General features: G+C 39.2%; 3 protein-coding genes across 4 annotated transcripts; 1 reads left to right on the top strand and 2 right to left on the bottom strand.

The window, feature by feature from the left end:
- Window positions 1-13: 13 nt before the first annotated feature.
- cd63 (CD63 molecule) lies at window positions 14-5,685 on the bottom strand. Its single transcript, XM_069140883.1, has 8 exons — window positions 5,576-5,685; window positions 4,752-4,837; window positions 2,346-2,534; window positions 2,133-2,207; window positions 1,942-2,040; window positions 1,580-1,723; window positions 817-900; window positions 14-415 (listed from the first exon to the last, which is right to left on the bottom strand). Exons 2-8 carry the CDS (start codon window positions 4,815-4,817, stop codon window positions 350-352), a joined length of 723 nt encoding a protein of 240 aa, XP_068996984.1. The 5' UTR covers window positions 4,818-4,837; window positions 5,576-5,685; the 3' UTR covers window positions 14-349.
- A 2,560-nt stretch (window positions 5,686-8,245) lies between these two features.
- Window positions 8,246-12,906, top strand: nemp1 (nuclear envelope integral membrane protein 1). Of its 2 annotated transcripts, none has more exons than XM_069141062.1 (9): window positions 8,246-8,369; window positions 9,190-9,311; window positions 9,471-9,687; window positions 9,771-9,843; window positions 9,941-10,034; window positions 10,136-10,250; window positions 11,182-11,407; window positions 11,689-11,865; window positions 12,306-12,906. In XM_069141062.1, exons 1-9 carry the CDS (start codon window positions 8,261-8,263, stop codon window positions 12,460-12,462), a joined length of 1,290 nt encoding a protein of 429 aa, XP_068997163.1. In that variant the 5' UTR covers window positions 8,246-8,260; the 3' UTR covers window positions 12,463-12,906. The 2 variants fall into 2 exon arrangements, with proteins under 2 accessions (XP_068997163.1, XP_068997165.1); XM_069141064.1 differs by having other exon boundaries at window positions 12,326-12,444.
- Window positions 12,907-13,578: 672 nt separating this feature from the next.
- ormdl2 (ORMDL sphingolipid biosynthesis regulator 2) lies at window positions 13,579-18,339 on the bottom strand. The gene is made up of 4 exons (XM_069141065.1): window positions 18,247-18,339; window positions 16,593-16,766; window positions 15,885-16,036; window positions 13,579-15,450 (listed from the first exon to the last, which is right to left on the bottom strand). Exons 2-4 carry the CDS (start codon window positions 16,764-16,766, stop codon window positions 15,315-15,317), a joined length of 462 nt encoding a protein of 153 aa, XP_068997166.1. The 5' UTR covers window positions 18,247-18,339; the 3' UTR covers window positions 13,579-15,314.
- Between the last annotated feature and the right edge of the window lie 1,716 nt (window positions 18,340-20,055).

Genomic DNA, 20,055 nt, shown 5'->3' with positions numbered 1-20,055 from the left:
AAAAAGTCTGATGTAATTTAAAGAGTCTTTAATAAAAATAGAAACTGGAACCCAGCAAAACATAAAAACAACAACAAAACAGTCAAGCAAAGTAAAGGATGTTAGAATTCCTTGAAACCAAGAGTATAACGCTGCCACTAACATCAAAGTGGACATTCATCTTTTCTACTATTTTCCATCCCTACGCATGAACAGTATCAGAGCAGAGATATTGTTAACCTATGAAAATATAATCCACGGAAAATATATGGTTCTGAGATATTATATATAGGAAGTATAAAGGTGAACATATTAAGTTTCTAAATTAAGCTCCCAGTAAGTGTGACCCGAGCTCTTACTCAGGTGTGAATCACATGACTTCGTAGCCGCTCCGTATTCCTCTCATCAACCCGCAGGCGAACACGATGCCCATTACCTGACAGGAAGAGAGAACACACGCCTTAGTGTTTCCGAGATATGAATCTGTGCTTTTTCATAAATTACCAGCAATACAAGTTTATATAAATTGTAAAAAAAAAAAAGTTATTTATAGCCTGTAGCCCTTTTCAAAAGACAAGCTGTTAAGTCCGGGAAGAAGAAACATGAGGCCACCAGACATTACGATAAAATGCAGTACAGGAGGTAAACTTTAAAAGTATCAATGCAAATGTGTCATCAATGCAAAACATTAACACTTTGAGGTCTGGCTTGAAGAGTGTGAAATAAAAAAAATAAACGGGTGAGAAGTTGATACTACTAAAATCTTCATGTTTATCTGGTTTCACCGTTGGAAGTGTTGTCTGATGCAACATGTTTTTGTGTGCTGGTATTACATACCTGCAGGGATGCAATAACGAGAGCTGCGACGATCACCCACAGGATGTTGTTCTTCAGTAGGGTCTCCAAAGCATTACGGCAACCCTGCAGCCAAAAACCAACGTCAGGCTCAATCTGCACACTTCACTGGTTGAGTGAAACATTTACACTGGAGTTTAGCTGACTGTAGCTGTACTTCGTCAGTGTTTGAGGTCTTACAGACCCAAATGTCTTATTTGTGAAAATAACAACAACAGCAAAACCAACCATTTTTTATTGTAAATACTCCTTAAGTCATATTTATTTTCTGTCAAGAAATTCTGTCACAAATTCACAGTAAGCTTTACAGTCTGTATAGTATAGAGTTTAACATTCCCCATCTTTAAACCCTCATATTTGAACCCACACTGCAGAAAGGTATTGAATGAGTAACTGTCACCTTTTATATTGTAGTTTATGGCTAGTTACACCTCAGTGAGGCATAAGACTGCTCAGACCGACTTCCCTGTTGGACATGTCATGTACCAGTGCCAGTACTTGCAACACAAGTACATGTTAAAGTCTAATATCTACTTGGCACAGAGATGTTTCTAATATTTCACTTTCATTCATGCTCCGGTTTGGTCTCTTAAGCAAGGAAGATGTTGGACCTTTTCCAGCAACAACATGGTAATTTTGTCTGTTGAATCGACGTTGCCAAATCAACAAAGACTGAAACATTGAGGAATATTATATATATAACCATATTCATTGACTTTGCAAGCATCAACCACTGGAAGTTTACCTCTCGGTGTATTTTGGTGGGATCTGTCATGGCCCCTTTTCCACAGTTTGTACTGACATTCAGGCAGCAGGAGTCAGGCACGGTGTTTCCATCAGAAGCGAAGCCTTTCCAGTCAGCAGAACTGTTCATGCCACAGCACTTCAGCTGGAAATGCAAATGAGTCACATGTGAAACATTTACCACGGAGGTGCCAGCTGTGAGGTTCGACGTGTACAGTAAGAGGACATGACTTGGGTCAACAGATTGTGGAAAGAGCAATAACGTCATGTCATGCATGTCCGACCAACCGGATGCAGCAGTGTTATGAGAAGGTGTTGTCAGACCAAGTAAACAGTGAGTAAGAGAGTATACACTGAACTTACACGCTTCTGCAGATTATCCACAGAGTCTCTGAACTCAGCTGTGGTGTTTTTGTAATTGGTGATCATTTCAGTGAGGCTGTCGTGGACGATTGCTGAGAGCTACATGGGAGACACAACATGGCAGCCAGAGTTAAACCACACCTTCTGCAGGGTCTTATCTAACACACAAAACAGTGGAAATCTGCACTCACTTTGTTTCTGAAGAAGTAGCCGGCGATTGCTGCTCCAATCTCAACAACGATGATCAGTGAGAGAAGGATGGCAAACTAGGGGAAAGAGATGACCTACATTAACTTCAATATTGTGGTCGTTTTTTGTGCACACAAAAATGTATCATTTGTAGCACAACATTTTAAGTTAATGAAACCTTTTTGGTATGTTTGAAACTCAAGTGTATGAATTACCATGGTGATCATGCAGTAGTTTTCTTTCCAGGCTCCGCAGCAACCGAAGAAGGCGATGAAGAAAATCACCACACCGACTGCGATGATCACGATGGGAACTCCTGAGGCTGCTGCATCATTGATCATGAAGGTGTTGTGCAGAGACACCTGAACCAGTATCCCCACGATTATCAATGCCAGGCCGCATAACTGCAGAACGGGAGGAAATTTGTTCAGGGTGGAATTCATGAGATCATTTTTTTTATTTTTTCAGGTAACAGGTATGTTGTTTTGGTCTCAGCCTGGGCCAACCAGTCTGAACCAACACTTTGTCTTAAAATACCTACTGGAAACTTTTAAAGATGGAAAATAGGACCACACAGAATTAGACAGATGTTTTCGATTCGGATGTGAATAACGATAATGAGATATTGACAATGTTCTTGTCTTCAACATGCCCGTCCCATCAAGCAGAAGCAGTTAGCACTAATGGTTAACAGACAGAAGGAAGTTGACACATTGTTCAGTTCCTGAAAGCGGATGTAAAATGATCCGATAATAAACTGTGTCATTACTCTGGGTGGGGTGACAAGAGCAGCTCGTGATCTTTTACAAACAGAGCTGTTTAACCAGGATTAACTGGGAATCAAACAGCTCTTGATCAAACATCAGAGAACTGTATTCCCTTTACTTTATCAAAGAAGAGTGTACAGAGCAGTCAGAGAGTAGACAGAAACGGACATGGTGAAATTCAGCCTGAGGTTGGTTCCTACTTCTAGGTTGTAAAGATGTCCCGCATTGTTTGATCTTGTGTGAGGGCAATCTACATGTTTTTAGTTATTCAAAATGTCCACGTTTTAGAAACTAGTACCAGTATATTTTTGACATTTTTGCATTAAAAAGCAGATTAATATTTACATCAATTTATCATTTCAGCTCCACTGAAAAATAATCAATAGATGTGTCTATAACACTGTAAGACTTCTGCGTGATTTGGGAGTCACACTGAGGTTATTTATTAACCTTTTTATCACTCTTAATAAACATGTGACAGGGCAAAAACAAACAGAACCTGGTAGAAACAGAAGGCGCAGGGATGACAGCTGAAGCTCAAACTGGTTTCACCACTCTTCAATGTTCTCACATTTCTAAAATATTTGTAGTAAAATAAACAGATCCTTTCGTGTTGGCATGAAAACCTGTAGCCTTATTGTCAGACGACTGATTGTCAGCCGCGTTTGTTATGTTATCCGTGTCTAGCCCTGGCTGCTGTTAAAGACCTCTCTTTGTTGGCACCACCAATGTAAATATTTGATCCCTCGTAAAGTAGGTGGCTAATGGCTGACGTGAGAAAACATAAAGGAGTGAACAGAGCAGGCAAACAGAGTGAAGGGGGTCACCGAAATCCCAGAATAGAACAGAATAAAACAAAACTGTATCTGAAATCTATCCCTACTTATTATGTAGTTCACTATATTTACTGTCTGCCCTTTTATTTTAGTGTCTCAATCCTTGGGGCTGAAGAAGTCACATCGATGCGTCTCTAATTGTAATCATAATATATCTTTATATGGGAAGGTATAAATGCCGTAGACAAATAAACATGCGAGATGTGGTTATATTCACTTACAATTATATTGTGGTGTGCTGTAAACTATTTGATGTTCATATACCGTATATGAATACTAGAGACTGTGTTAGGTTAGGTTAGGTAGTTACTTTATTAATCCCCAAAGGGAAACTTTTCACCCACTAAAGCTCTGTCATTCTGCACTTCCTCTTGTGTGAAACCACCGGCTATAAGTCAGAGCTCGCTGTGTGGACACCACTGTTTAAAGCTTTAACTTGCATTGTGTCTACGAAGGAGGAAGAAAAAAACAAAAAGGGAAAAATGTTGATCTGGATGAGTAACATGATCCGTTCAACTGAAATCTGGTCATGAGATTCACATTCCATCATTTCCACATCATTTCCACCTCTAAAACTCTCAAACACACAGTGAAGAAACTGCGAACAGACTATAAACCCAGGAGACGTGTCACTTAGGTGATGACATGATTGGGATTATAAACAAACATAAGAGTTCAGGAAGCATAAATCGAGAGAGGAGGGGGGGGGGGGGGTCATGTGTTGTGTGACTGCGTGTTAATCAGCTGATTTTACACATGATTACATCCTGTATGTTAACCTTAAAGGCCAGTTTCATGCTCAGAGTCACATGACCAGGAGACATAACACATAACAAGTCCATCAGGGAAAACATAAGCAGATTTATCTCGATCAGACAAATCGCACATATCCTGGCCTATTTCCCTCTCCTGCTCCCTTTAACTCTGCCTCTTTATTTCTGAATGGATGCTTCCCACATCCATTTTTGCTGCCTGTTTATAGCAAATATTACACACTCTCTCTTTTGATGCTACTCACCCAGAAAATGAAGTTGAAAAGGAAAAGCAGAATCTTGACACATTTCAATCCCCCTTCGACACCCATGGCTGATTAGGATCAATTTCCTGTATTAAAAAAAAAAAAAAAGAAGAAAAGAAGGTAAACAATGTTAGTTGCGGTTAGTTTTTTTTCTTTCTCTGTTTTTAAAAGCTGAATTATAAGAACATTACATCAGCTGTAATATGAGCAGCAGCATGGTGAATAATCTAACTGACTCATTTTCAGCAGTAAACTGACTGATACAGAACTTTAAGCTATAAAAAATTATTTTTAAAAAAAGGCCTGGTGACAACTTTGAAATCGCCATTACAGTCACAGTTCAGGGAACCACATATTTCCCCACAAACTGTTTGAATTTAATTTTACAGTCAAGGCAATGGCGCATATCCATGAACGGATTTAAGGGACCTTAAAAAGGGAAAGACTTGAACTTTAAATAATATATAAAAAATAAAATAAAAGGGACAGAGCCTCTCCAGTGACCGTTAATCACCGCTACCAACAATAGGAGCTTTGTCACATGCCAAATTACACCAACATTATTAAATTTGTCACATTGACAACTCGGTTAATCTTACATAAACACAGACAACTAAGCAATTTAAAGTTAAACGACTGTCGGAAAAAAAAAAAAAAACATACACGATGTGACGACATTTTTTTTTTCGTTTCTGAACCAGTTAAACACAATAAAAAAAAAAAAAACAACAAAAACATAACGGCCGGAAAACGGTTGGTGAAACGAAAAAGTAAAAACTCGCTTTTAGGCGGGTTGTTTTTTGTGTGTGTGTGTGTGTGCCTACCTTAGAGAAGAAGTGTTTCAAATCCTGCTATGAGGAGTGAATACCACGATGTGAAGTTTTGTAGACTAAGTTCAGCCGTTTGGTCTCTCCTCCTCACTTCCTCTACTCCCTCCTCTTCGACGACTCCTTTTTTTTAGTCGACCAAAGTTATATGATGCCTTCAGGGACTTCTAGTTAAATACACTACTGATTACCTACCACGTTGTTGTAGTAACTGGTAAGGGTTAGTGGTTCAGGTTAGGTTACGGGCAGCTGTCGGAAAAATAACTAATTAAGGCTATAGTAAGGTTGGGGTCCGGTTATGAAATGAATACCAACTGAAAAAGAGCCCCACTTTTTTTTCTGTACTGTTTGTTTATATATTTTTTTTTTTTCCAATTTTCAGTTTAGCCCCTTAAATCCACCAGGACAGTTGTCCTGATCCCAAAATAAACTCGACCTATTTTCTAAAACCTGTTTATGAATGGCAAAAGTTCATCAATAATATATTTTCCTAACCTACAATTTTTCCACTACAGCCCCGGAATTCCTCAGAATTTATATTAACAACTTCATTAATCATTTGGAGATCAATCAAATTTGTTTAATTTGGGTGAGGGCTGGATTTTTTTCCAACCACCTAGTCCCAGTGCTGATTGTTTGTGATTTTAATAGTTACAACTTTGCTTATGAATTTAGGTGGCGGTCACCTTGTTGGTCAATTTAGGTACCACTTTCTAATCTTTGGACTTTAAAATTCAAAAGTTCTTTAAAGTTCTAAAGTGTAAAGTACATCTTATTAACCCTCTATAAAGAGTGTCTCACAATTATATGACATCAAGGTTACAAAGGGGTGTTGACTTGCATTATTTTGGTTTATTTTAGTTACCACCCATTATTTATGTCAGTAAGTTTCCCACAATATAATGGCTCTAGTTAGTTTGTGGATATTTCGGTAATTGATCAATCTGCCATGTACTGTGTTCTGTTTGCACACACTCACAATGACAGAGTACATCAGATGATCTCCACTCCCAGTTATATTCTCTCATATCGTAATAACGGTAAAATTATGAATGGTGGTTTAATTCTGTTGCGTAAGCAGGATATGAAGAAGCTCAAATAGTTCCTCTTACACAGTGAGTGACATCCATATACTGGTGAGAAACTGTTTCCATGAGAACTTGTTTTAAAGAACTCCCATCACATTGTGACCACCCAACCTCACAACTCCCTTCAAAGATGTTTATAGTTTAAAGCCGTTGTTCTTTCAAGCCTCAAATAATTCTAAGAAAGCATCAAACTCCCAATGTTATGGGGGGAAATGACTGTAAGACGCTGGCGTGTAAGACTTAACAAAGTGATCTGGTTTCTAAAATATAGTCATGCGGTGAAAGTCACAAGCCTTTATGAATGCTATGGAGGAATTCAGTATTGTAAGCTCACATTTTTACAGTGTGAACACTTTGCGCCGCCTTCCAACCAATTACTATATTTATAATAATTACGGTGTTTTCTGTTTACACTATTTTCCATTCAATTCATGATGATATGATCTATGATATCAACAGGAACCTCTGACTCGTGACTCTCACATTAATCATGATTAAGGTGAATGGAATGAACATCATTGACCTCAGCTGGTCTTACTGTAAACTGTATTGTGTCATAAAAAAACATCTGGGTGGCGCACATGCCTCAGCGGACCATAATAAATTGATATTATCAGTTTCACCTGGTTTACTGTAAAGTAGCCCATGATAAAGAAGTGCCTGAACTTTTCAGCTTTATTTAAAATATTTACATTATTTATCATATTTTTTTTAACAGGGGTGACTAGTAATCTGGAACCTATTAGATTATTAGATCCAGTAGTAATCTTCCCAACACTGCCCTCCTCAGACTGCTGGACCACAGTGATAACACAGCTGAACTGCAGCGTCCTGTGGTTCAGCCATTTGGCCAAAGGCAGTGCTGAACACCTCCAAGGCCAGTAAGTCAGGGCTTCAGTTCAGCGTGTAACAAGAGCCTTCAGCAATGCCAGCTGCTGTTGGCAAAGGGGTTACTGTGAGCCAAATGCTATCATGCACAAAATGACAATGTTAAAGAGCTGCTGTGAGTCAGCTATTAACTTTACCATGTTAGTTTGTTGGTCAAATATGTTATTGCACATAAGAAATTTGTTTTCTGAGTACACATGTAACAAAAGACATCCAAAAATGTTAGTTAGTTGATATAGTTATATATAATTTTAAAAAAGAGACACTTGCATTTTCTCAAATCATATTACATTTGTTTTTCTGGGGAAATTCATTGTATAAATCTATTTATCTTCCTATATACTGTTTTATGTGTGTGCAAATAAAAAAAAATGCCCTAAACACTTCATGTGACTTAATATTACAGAAAATTAGATTTATTTATTTATTTATTTTTTTAAACGTTTGGTTGTAAACAAGTAGGACATTGATTTGTCTGCGTTGCATTAAATGTCCCAGGTTTTGTAATAGCTCCTGACACGGTGGTCAAATCTGGCCGAGGCAATGAGTGCAAACACGGATGTTTTTACAGCGAGAGACACGTTCAAAACGTCCACTGACAATGACGACACCCCCGCCTGGCGTTGTGATTGGCCGACTTGGTCTGCCACTCGAATGTGACAGACCAAGTCACGAGGCGGAAGAGGCGGGGTTTGGAAGAATTATCATGGCGGGATGCATGAAAATGCTCAACGGTTATATCTCAACAAGTACCAAATTAATGGTTTTCACGGTGCTCCTTCTTGGTTTACCTGAACTCTCACACCAGGATACGGGTAAGAAGCAGTGCTACGAAACGGGAACGGAGACCTGAAGTCATACGACACGTATTTTAAACGGGTTTTGCTCAGGCTAATTGACGTTAGCCTGACGTAAACATTTTAAATTTAATTTAATGTTTACAACCCGCCTGATATGTTCTTTTTTTTTTTTTTTTTTTTAATTTATTTTTTTATTGCATGATGTGAAATAAGTTATTGCAAACATAATTTGTAATATATCTTCGTTGTTTGGTTGGACTGATGCTGTTAAGTGTTTGCGTTTTTACAGACTTGTTTGTTTGTTTTTTATTATTAAAAAAAAAAAATCACAAGTATTAAGTCGTAAAAAAACAGTGCAGCTCACATTAAATTATCTTTTGTCTACTGGATCAAAAATTCACTGAATTAACGTCTAGTTTATTTCTCTGCCTCCATTGGTTAACAACTAAAACTCATCACTCAGCCACACTGTTGTACTATTGATGCTTTTCATTATCAATAAATCTGCTTATTGTTTTTATTGATTTGGTTTCTTGGTCTTTACAATATGAGAAGACGTAAAAAAAAATATATATATATCGACCGGAAATTCTGGAGAGCACCAAATGTTCCTGCATTTGCAACTGAAAACTTTTCCCAATTGTTTTTTTTGTTTTTTTGTCTTTTCTTGAATTTTAGAATAATGTCAGTCAACCTGTAAAACTTGACCGAAGTGAATGTATTTAAAAAATAATGGACGTAATCTCTTAAATGTGTTTATGTCCCAGGCTTTTCTTGCAGTAAACAATTCAGCTTAGAAAGTAACATGCACACATTCTCTGCTTCTCACACCCAGGTGACACGCGTCCAATAATTGATCTACGGGACGGAGAGGAGAATGTCCTGTCAGGTCCAAACCGGTTCTGTTACACAAACTCCATCCGGCCAACCTGGAGACAAACCTGGACAAGAATTCAGGTAAGTTTCCTTGTTGATGCCCAGTTATTCAGTCCAATTATTTTGACACTTTTTTTGTTTGTTTTGTTTTGTTTTTTTATCCTACAGCAGTTAATTCTAAGAGCCCATTATGGTATAAGTGAGTTGATCAGGTGCGCAATAACTGAAGGTTTCTGACAGGTCAAAGTGTGGAGTTCAAAGGTGTTTAAGGTGGAAACTGTGGAAGGAGAGGAAGAGCTGCAGGAGTTGGAGCGCTTCAGTTTCTGGAGCTGGTTTCAGAGCTTGTTACATGAGCGGCACAATGAAACCACGATTAACATCGGCCTGTACAGCAAGAAGATGTGCTTCAAGGTCGATCCCACTGTAAATACTCGGTACACTGTCAAGCCCGTACGCAGTAAGTGGAAAACAAATGAAGAAAATGACTGCTGGTTATTGACACAAAATAAACATGGATGTTGTTGTTTTTTTTCCTTGCAGAGTTTGATATTTATCTGTTTTTGGTTTTCTTCGCTGGAGCTTCGTTGTTTGTCTTTGCAGATTCACTCAGCAGGTATTTTATTCTTGTACGCCAATGTTTCATTATACAATTTAACAGGATTAAAATAGTTATTAACTGTATCTTTAATATTTGTCTTGCCTCTATGAAGGAGTCAGGTGTTCTTCTATTCTGCCGGTATGAGCACTGGCATGATTGCTTCTCTCATCATCCTCTTCTTCATTCTGGCACGCTTTTTACCAAAGGTAAAGCATTACATGGCCCTCAAATATCCATCATTTTATAGGTTAAATCTCTGCGATGCAACGCCTGAATTATGTACCCCATGTGTTTATTGCTTCCACAGAAAAGCCCCTTTTACGTGTTGATAGTTGGCGGCTGGTCGTTCTCCGTTTACGCCATCCAGCTCGTCTTCAGGAACCTCAGCATCATACTGCGAGAGCACTGGAACGTGGCATTAGGTACACCCTTCATGGACAGATGGCGTCAGTCAGACCAAAGCAAGGCTCTGAATATTTAAAACAGAAAACTGCCCCTCACGTTCATATAAAACTGCTGTTTTGAGACCACAGATCAATTTATTATTTATGTAGATTTGCAATGATTACTCAACTAATCAATTATTATTTATTTTTTTCAACTGTCCACACTTAACTCTGAGGTCTTTACAACAGAACTTTACAACACAGTAGAGAGAAACCCAACAATTCCGGCATGAGCAGCAGCTCAGTTATTTCCTTTTAACAGGAAGTAACTTTCAACAGAACCAGACTCGGAGGTCGGCAGCCATCTGCCTCGACCGGTTGGGGTGAGGGAGGGTGGACGTCGGGTAGGTTGGTGGGGTCAGTAACTTCAGATCGGATACCTGCAGATCTCGGGCTTCAGAAAACTGCAGTGGGTGTTTTCACTATTTCTGACATTTGCTTCGTCTTATTATTTCACATTTTGATTAATTGTGTAATCAGGAACACAATTGTCAGATTATTGATTGTGAATATAATTGTTATTTTGAGCCCGAAAGTTAAACATTCCCTTTATTTGTTACTTTGAGGTGAATGGGAATCTGTTAATGTTCTCAACACACATCAGCTCCTGACCACAACCAGAAGGTGTATTATCCCATCTTCATTTTGTTTTCTGTAGCAGGCATCCCCCTTTTAAAGTCCACATGTTTAAATCTCTATATTATACAACATATTTTTCACTCTTAAGCTTGTGATTTTAATCACTCCAGACCAAAATATATGTATGATGGGCTGGAGGCCAGAAAAAAAAAAGTGTAAGAGCGATACAAGGTTTTTCAGGAACTGGAAAATTGTTTACAAGTTCAGCATGCAGGCTTTTTATTGCACAGCCTTTAACAGTTTATGTTGATATTTCTGTTTTTGTCAGGTTACATCGTGGTGGTGGGATTCGTCAGTTTTGCAGTGTGTTATCGTTACGGTCCTCTGGCGGATGAGAAGAACATCAACATCCTGTCGTGGACTCTGCAGCTGTTCGGTCTGCTCCTCATTTATTTAGGGATTCAAATCCAGCAGGTTGCCTTCGCCATCATCGTGGCAGCTTTGTTCTCCAAAAATCTGGAGTATCCGTTCTTTCTGGCAGTCGCTGCATGGAGGTATGTGTTTTTAAAATGCGGACAGCAGGTGGCGCCACAGTACAGTGCAACAATTAACTGACAATCCACTCATGCTGGTATCACTGGCAGTTTAAATTAGATTAGGGGTTAAAATTGAAATTGAATTCACCAGTTTATCCAATAAAAACACATTTACATGCTCGCTACCGATACTGTAAAGGATTATTTATGAACTACAGACGCATAGTATGAGGATAAACTTCTCAAGTACCAAGAGTCATATTAAGTTTGTTTAATATGGATTTTTTTTGTTGTTGAAGGAAAGTCCGGCGGTGGGTTCACTGGAAGCCAGAGCCACGTCGCCTGCTGACTGAGGAGGAGTATCAGAGGCAGAGCGAGGAAGAGACTCGGCGTGCTCTGGAGGAGCTGCGGAAGTACTGTAACAGCCCAGAGTTCAGTCCGTGGAAGACGGTGTCCAGAATTCAGTCCCCGAAAAGGTGCTTATTGTGATTTTTCACTCAGATGTATGTAATCTGTCATTAACACATGATGTTGCCTCAGTTTACTGTTAAAAGAAAGTTTGAAGAATTGTGTTCTTAACTTAAAGGACTAACTAAAAACAAAAAGTATTTATTATGCTGTAACGATTCATCTAAGATGAGGTCAAATCAATTTAGAATCTTTATTAAGCAAAAAATATTTGATACATTTTTTTCACAATTATAAATATGATTTCTCTTGCAAACTGTTTGTGTTGAGAAAGTGAATTTATCCAAAATAATTGATAACTTCTACATGCTACGCATTTAAAAAACAAAACATGTAATGTCTGAGTAGAGCCAAATGTTGTCCTATAGTCGTAAATAATATTATTTATGTTGTTTGTTGTCCTATAAATATACCGTGATGCTGATTTTGTTTTCACAATAACCGACAGGTTTGCTGATTTTGTTGAAGGATCCCCTCACCTGATGCCCAATGAGGTGTCTGTTCACGCGCAGGAATACGGCTTCGGAGGCTCTTTTTTTGAGGATGAATTTTTTGACACGGACGACGAGGAAGACGATCTCAAGCTTGTGACGAAACCGGAGTGAAGCGGCACGATGTCGGAGACACGTAAAAACAATTATTATTGCCTTTCAGAAAGGTGGTCGGAGAACAACTCTGCACGGATGTCCAGATGAACTTTGACTGTGGACGCTGGAGTAAGAAAAAAAAACCCTGAACTGGATATTCAGGGTCACGAGAAAAAAAACAGAGCAGTGAGGTCAGATTCATTATTGATGAGAGGCAAAGTAATGTGCTGTCTGAAGCCACATCTTTTCTTCTTAAGGGAAACAAAGGAGTCTGTTACAAATGGTTGAGGTGTTTGTAAATCATTATGATAACTTGTCACCCCTCTGAACAGCAGCCTGCTACCGTGGTAGTTTTTATTCAGCTCGGAGAGGGAAGTTTGTATTTCACTTTTTTCATTGATTTTAATGGACACATCAAAGGAAATGTCCTGAAATATATTGAATAAAAAAATAAGTATTTTATTTGAGCTCTAATATGCAGGTGTTGGTATGACTGAATCGTATCATCAGGGACAAAATGTTTGGTTACATGCCCACATGACTTTGATTTATTATTCATCTCCAGCCAAAAAGCAGAGATTTGATTTCTTTGTAAAAGGTGACTTTAGCCTTTACTAAAATGAGATTTCTCCATCAACGTCCTATACTTCAGTATAACTTGAGCATTTCCGTTTTGTTTTGTTACTTAATACTACTTCCCTGCTACATTAGGAGGCAAAATATTGTCCTTTTATATTCAACTACATTTCTATTTTAAAGCTGATTTGCAGATCTAGGTTTTACTTACAAAATATATGACCAATTTAATTGTTTTTACATATAGCTATAGATTAAACTGTTGTGACAGTCAGTTAAATGCTCATCACAAGTTCCCATAAAAACATTTGATGAAACAAAACAGTAAATCCACTAATCCCTGCATCCCAGAGGATGGAAAGAGCAAATTTGGGGCATTTTCCCAAATTAAGAACTTAATCAATTATCAAAAATACTCTTGATTTATGTCCAGTGCGCTCATTTGTCAATCAGTCAGTAGTGCAGAAACATTTATATATATATATATATATATATATATATATATATATATATATATATATATATATATATATATATATTTATTCTGTTGACAGAGTGTGTGTGTGGAATTCCCTTTTCTGCAAACGGCAGAGGTCTGAAGTGAATTAATCAGCACCTGCAGAAACTGCGTGTAATGATATTACTGACACAGGAAACTTTGAATTTTCATATTTGGCAAATGAGTCAGCTTTATGAATGACACCTTTTGTCAGTTATTGAGAGTCCCAGGCGAAAAGTGTTTTAGTTTGAAAACCCCTCAAGTGATTATTATTGTCTTTCCTTGTCTTTTGTAGCGGTATTTCATCTTTCAATCTGTTTAAATCTGACCTTAACTTCAAGGAACTTGTAGCTCCGTGGCAGAGTAGAAAAATCTGACCTTTTTCACATCTAAACTTCATTTCTAACATTTCCTTTAATTCACATCCGTCCATGTAAATGAAGATCAAATCAAAGTAAAGCCATGACTTCCATCTGTGTGAACTGCGTGTGCCACAACAAGCCAGTTTGCAGTGAATGCCTTCAGTTTTAAACATACAGCAGATATCGTGTCCCTCTCATCAAGGTTTACTGCAGTTACATTAAATTGAAAGTGGAAGCAGAACTGGGAAAACTGCAGCAGGTGACCTAATTCGCCGTTCAAGCAAGATAGCGTTATCTGATATCAGATAGCTTTCAGTATGTTAAAGATCAAAAAAACCAAAACACATTGGAGTTACGGTTTTCTCTCCCTTCTAGTTTCAGTGAAGCGTATCTGGTATCGTGGGGACTCATGACATTTAAACCCAGCGTCTGTGTGTATCCGACTACCGGCTTCTTCACAGTATGCGTCTGTCCCGGCAGTATTTGAACAACCCAGTAACAGTCTTTGCAAATGATTGCCCAACATGTTCGAAACAGCTGATACAGCTCGCATTATTTGCATGTGTTTCCCAGGCACTGGTTGGCAGCATCCACAGTGCGATCACATTCACATGCTGCTGCATTTCCTTCGAGCTATTTCCCCAAAACACACATCACTAACAGGGAAACCTCGCTGCCATAAACACACTGGTACACTGCACACAGAAGGGGGAGAATCCCTCAGAGCATATTGCAAACACTGACGGCCCCCTCACGGTGGCTTCATGTAAAGTGTCTGGACTTCCCCGAAGCCTGCAAACCGGTCCGCGTTTAATCTGTCGATTCCTACAAACCCCCGCACCAAAAGGATTTTTCCGTTTTCTGTGGAGTAAACGCGACCATTTATGCAAAATACACCCGGCTTCTGAGTTAAACAGCAAATTACATGATTGTGTTTCTCGTGAAAAAGTGTTTATTGTAGGCCCGTAAATGCATGCTGCATGTAAATCCTTCGCTGTCAATCAAGAAAAAGGCGCGAAAGAAAAAAGGAAACTCATTCGGGACGTGAACGTCGCTGCCACAACTAATGAAAACATTCATGACGAGAGCCTGGGAAACCTTTACAGACTTGCATCCAGTGCAGTTTGTAACAGAAAAGCTACATCTCAGGCCAAAAAGGATCACTAAACATCACATTTGACAGCCGTCCAGTTCAAACTTGGCTCCTTCTCGAAGACCAAACTGTTCCACCTTAGACAAACATAAATCAGTAAAGAATGAATTTAGGTTGAAGAAACGGCAGCAGTGCATTTACTTTAAGAAAGTAACTTCAATAAAATACTCCACACAGTCTGTACAGTTATGACAAATCAAATCCTTCTCCTCAACCTCTAAACATTAAATAGTTCAGCACAAACAGAAAAACCAGAACTCCAGTGTTCAGTCAGTTTCTGTCAGTATTTGTTGATCCCAAATATCCGAACTCCATGAAACTGAGGCAGCTTTGGGAGGAGGACGCTGAGGAGGGAGCTGGTGTTGATGAGGAAATGTGTGGGATCGTATTTTGTGTAGAAACTGGCAAGAATATACCTGCAAAGACAGAGTGCATCGGGGTGAACATTTATTTTGAAGCTTTAACGCCCAAATATACACGACAACAATCGGGTCTCATAACAGAATCAGAAAGTAAAAATAACAGAACATAAATCATGCGAGCAGCATTTCCCTAAAAGTTGATCAACCCAGTTTATTTAAATGAGAGGAACGAAACATCAGGAACGCCTCTAAGTACAAGCAGGAGCGGTTTCTTAACTTTCTGTTTGCTCTTTGTATTAACAGCACACGAGCCGCGAGAGAACCGAAAGTTTGACTATCAGGCCGAGATGGTTCTCAGACCGTCTACACAAACAAAAAACAAAAAAGCGCTCGAAGATTCCCACCAGCCCCGTTGCAGCAAACTACACGCTGACTTAGTCATAGCAAATGTGAAACTGATTATTCATACAGGCAGCAAATGTACTTACAGAACAATTGGTGAGATGGTGAGGAATTTGCGTGAAGATGTGAACTGGACGCCGTAGTCCATCTGTTCCCAGTGTGTGAGCAGACGAGCTTTGCCTTGGTCCGGCGTTTCGAAGGGAGTTCCCTTGACAGTGTGTAGAAACAGGTACATGACCTGCGGAGGAGACGCCGCACGGCACAGATCAACAACCGCTGTTGAACCGGGAAAACAGGCCGCGCACGAGTTTGGAGAAGTTGATCCTCGACCAAAGTTCAGCAGCGACGCTAAAATCATGATGGCGCTTCAGACACCGTGGACAATTTAAGGGCCGCAGTTTCTGCACTAAAAACAAGGTGCAGCAACGGGTCTGCTACAGAGTTTTAGTTTTTTTTTTTTTTTTACTTTATATTAACATGTTGTCAAAATGTTTGTATACTGAAATTGCACCTGTTTTTAGCAATGCAAAAACAAAACATTCGCAAAGACTGACATCATCCTGTTGAGGCGAAGAGTGACGGCTCATCATGGCTGCAGGCTACCTTACCATTAGTCTGCACCGCTTTGCTATGCTGTGCACTATTGCTCTTGAAAGTAGGACTCGCGACTCGCCGGACGTCCGTCCGATCGCTTGCGTGAGACTTTCGGGACCTGAAAATGTACTCCGCTAACTGCGGCAGCTTAATTACTATCCGTTGCATTTGTTCTGGTTTTGAAAAGCAGGTCGACTCACCAGGTTGTGGATGACATTGGTGAGAGTCCAGACCAGCGGCACGGTGAAGAAAGGGATGCTGAGCAGGACGATGTGCAGCACGACGGTCAGCAGCAGGTAGGTGAGCCAGATGCCTCTGCTGTTCATCACCCGCGTGTTGGGGTTCACCTCGCTGTGAGCTACGCCCACATTCATCTACGAGAAGGAGGGAGGCAAATGTCAGGAGTTGAGGACGCTGAAAACAAACACCTGTAGGTTTCGGAGGAAACATCGACCTTTAACCCCCGAGTGACTTTAGAAATTCAGTTTCTAACACGATGTCAGCGAGCAGGCTGAAATCTTGTACATGGGAGGTGAAAACTTGTTAGATTCGGAGAACCTCAGACTTTTACTCAAATTTTCTATGGTAGTCTTGCGATCGGGGTCGATGATCTGAAGTTATTTAAATCGACATCTCGTGTGGAACTCTGCTTCAAATCGACCCACCGTCACCAAATGTTTCTGAGGGGCAGCAAAGTAGAAAAAAACAAAAAAACAGAGACTACAATCTTCAGACTGCAGCTTCAGTTTCATGTTTGTAAAGCCTGGTTTTGCTTTTTAAGCACGTTTTAAAAGGCAAAAGGATCCTGATGTGCTCTGTGGCTAAACGGCAGTTACATCATGAAATAAATTAAAATGAATTTTAATTAATTGATTCAGTTTGGTCGAAATGTCATAAAATTGTGCGCAATGTCAACCCAGTGAGGCCAAAGCGAAGCCTAAAATGTTTTTGTTTTTTTTTTGGTTTTTTTTGTCTCGCCCAACAGTTCCCAAGCAAAACATATTCGGTTTATTATCACAGAAGCCTGAAAGGATCAGAAAATATTTACATTTAAGAAGCTGAATGCACCAATTTTCTCCCTTAGAAAAATTACTCAAAATGATTCATCAATTGTGAAAATAATTAGCAATTTACCTTCCCCCCCCCCCCAATGATTAATCAATCAATTTCTAATTGATTCATCAACAAACTTAACTGCTGATTGATGAGCAACAATTTCTATTATAATAAAGTAATCCATCATCAACGTGAACATATATTTATTTAGATTACTTTACACCGTATTTTAATATTATGCGTGTTCAAAGACATTTCATAGTTTAAACTATTAACCGAATTGACCATAACAAAACAAAAATCTTAAAAAAAAAAACAGCTGAGAATATTGACTCCGCCCGACTGAACTGCTCCGGGTGACAAAACCACGCGCTCCCCTCCCTCAAGACTCAACTCCATCACTCGTACGTCTTGCCGTAACTTTTCAGTAGCATTAAAAAATATATATATATATATTTATAAGCATGTGCGCGTTGTATATGACACTAAAACATCGCAGTAACTTTTCACGCAACGCTCAAGACTTTTAAACTTCAGCCTCCCGATAAGAAACGCAGCGAGCTAACATCGAGCCGCCGACAGGTTAACCGGCTAACGTTGGTTTCAAAGTTACGTTAATCGTGAAATTGAAGGACGCGGGCGGCCCGTTAAAACAGCGGGAGGGAGGGGAGGAGAGAGGGAGGAAGAGGGGGGGGGGGGGGGCAAATAGCTCCCGTTAAACGGTGAGTAAACGATGTGGACCGTGCGGCCTTTCGAAGGTTTAAAGCGGTTTAAACATTTCACCGGAGCAGACTTTACCTTCCTGTGTTGTCGCAGCTCACCAGGAAATTCCTTGTTTTTTTTCTTTAGCCCCGCCTCCTCCAGGTTCTTGGGTTGGTTTCATCTGCAGCAGCTGACGTCTGTCGAAAACCCGCGGGCGGGACTGGTGCTTGATGGGGGGGGGGGGGGGGGGGGTGGAGAGGGGAGGGGGGCAACCAAAAAGCATATGCCAGGATTTTTTTTTTTTTTTTTTTTTTTTTTTTTTTTTTTTAAATTCCCAAGATGTCCCAGTGAGTGTAAACAACGCTGTTAATCCCCAGATAACCTCCATAAATGTCAGCACCATCACAGGATGCACACGTCTGCCACGTCCAGCTTTTCACTTGCTTTTAAGTTTCATGCTTTCGACCTTGTTTTGCAGCAGTTTAGGTTAGGTTAGGGTTAGGTAGTTACTTTATTAATCCCCGAGGGGATTTTTTTTTTTTTTTTCCGCTACAGCAGCATAGAGGAAGCAATAAGATAATAATAGAATAATAGAAAGCAATAAAATAGCAGTAAAAAATATAAAATATAAAATGCACAGTATATACAGTACAGTATATATCTATATATATTATATACAAACAACCAAGAAACACAGTCAACAGTGTTATTGTTATGTGATGGATTTTGCCAGAGGTGAGTTATTGTACAGTTATTGTACAGTCTTATTTTGACAAAGGTGAGTTATTGTACAGTTATTGTACAGTCTTATTTTGACAAAGGTGAGTTATTGTACAGTTATTGTACAGTCTTATTGCGGTCGGCAGGAATGATCTCCTGTATCAGGAATGATGTCCTGTATCTGTCCTTGTGACAGCGGAGCTGGAGGAGTCTTTTGGAGAAAGTGCTCCTCTGTCCCTGCAGCAGGCGGTGGAGAGGGTGGACAGGATTATCCAATATGGATAATAGTTTGTTCAGCGTCCTCCTCTCCACCACCTTTTCCAGGCTGTCCAGTTTGTAGCCGATGATGGAGTTTCACTGGCATCTCAGGTGGATCTTACATGGACAAAAGTGGGCCATTAATCCACCTAGTATCTACTATCTAAATACAAGCAACCATCGAATTACTGTTTGGAAACAGTGGCAGATAGTAATTGAGTATTTTTAGTCACAAATTTGTACTTAGGCTAAGTTCTGCTTTTAGGAGCTTGATACTGCTACTTCACACACACATAGGCTACTTTACATTTAGTTAATAACTTTAGTTATTTGTTACTTTGCAGATTGAGATAATTAATCATAAGTATAATCGGAGAAATTATGATGTATTATCATAGGTTAAGATGAGACATTTGGGGTGTATAACTGTTTATACTTCTCTACCCAGCAGTGTATCAGTAATTAAAGTTAGTCCCACCATTAGTAGCTGCAACATTAAAGTGATTTACACATGAATTCATCAACGATTACAATCTAGAAGAGCAATACATTTGATCCTAAATTGGGCCTTTGTGCATAATCAGTGGAAATGGTGCTTAAAATATATGAATGCAAATCCATTTCAATCTTGATTGCCTGAGGTTAACTTTGTGTTTCTACTTTTTTGTACGTAAAATAATCCAATGAAACAGTGTTTTAAATGTTTATAACTGACACAATATCACAATTTAATATTGTAAAACTGCAACCAAATAAATGAACTTTATACCAACAGCTCAAATGTCAATGTACAGTGTTGTTTTTTTGTTGTTGTTGTTTTACAAAGGAGTTTGAAACCATTTGTGGAAAGTACTTGTCCAACTAACATATAGTTCCTTCTCCATTTGAGTGTTTCTGGCTCTAAAATAAAGTGCAGAGCTGTTTTAG

The sequence above is a fragment of the Embiotoca jacksoni genome, unplaced genomic scaffold (assembly GCF_022577435.1).
Source record: "Embiotoca jacksoni isolate LCO1_2020_lvr unplaced genomic scaffold, fEmbJac1.0.p SCAF_9, whole genome shotgun sequence".
Classification (NCBI taxonomy): Eukaryota; Metazoa; Chordata; class Actinopteri; family Embiotocidae; genus Embiotoca; species Embiotoca jacksoni.
This window is presented reverse-complemented; position numbering and strand designations above follow the sequence as displayed.

Excerpts from the sequence above, each read along its gene's own strand:
- cd63 (XM_069140883.1), bottom strand. The coding sequence starts at position 4,817 with ATGGGTGTCGAAGGGGGATTGAAATGTGTCAAGATTCTGCTTTTCCTT. Across the intron at positions 2,208-2,345 it reads ACTACTGCATGATCACCATG|TTTGCCATCCTTCTCTCACT; the intron begins GTAATTCATACA and ends TCTTTCCCCTAG. Across the intron at positions 1,724-1,941 it reads TGGATAATCTGCAGAAGCGT|CTGAAGTGCTGTGGCATGAA; the intron begins GTAAGTTCAGTG and ends TTGCATTTCCAG.
- ormdl2 (XM_069141065.1), bottom strand. The coding sequence starts at position 16,766 with ATGAATGTGGGCGTAGCTCACAGCGAGGTGAACCCCAACACGCGGGTG. Across the intron at positions 16,037-16,592 it reads CCAATGTCATCCACAACCTG|GTCATGTACCTGTTTCTACA; the intron begins GTGAGTCGACCT and ends TCTCCTCCGCAG. Across the intron at positions 15,451-15,884 it reads ACCATCTCACCAATTGTTCT|GTATATTCTTGCCAGTTTCT; the intron begins GTAAGTACATTT and ends CTGTCTTTGCAG.
- nemp1 (XM_069141062.1), top strand. The coding sequence starts at position 8,261 with ATGGCGGGATGCATGAAAATGCTCAACGGTTATATCTCAACAAGTACC. Across the intron at positions 9,312-9,470 it reads AAACCTGGACAAGAATTCAG|GTCAAAGTGTGGAGTTCAAA; the intron begins GTAAGTTTCCTT and ends GGTTTCTGACAG. Across the intron at positions 9,844-9,940 it reads TTTGCAGATTCACTCAGCAG|GAGTCAGGTGTTCTTCTATT; the intron begins GTATTTTATTCT and ends GCCTCTATGAAG.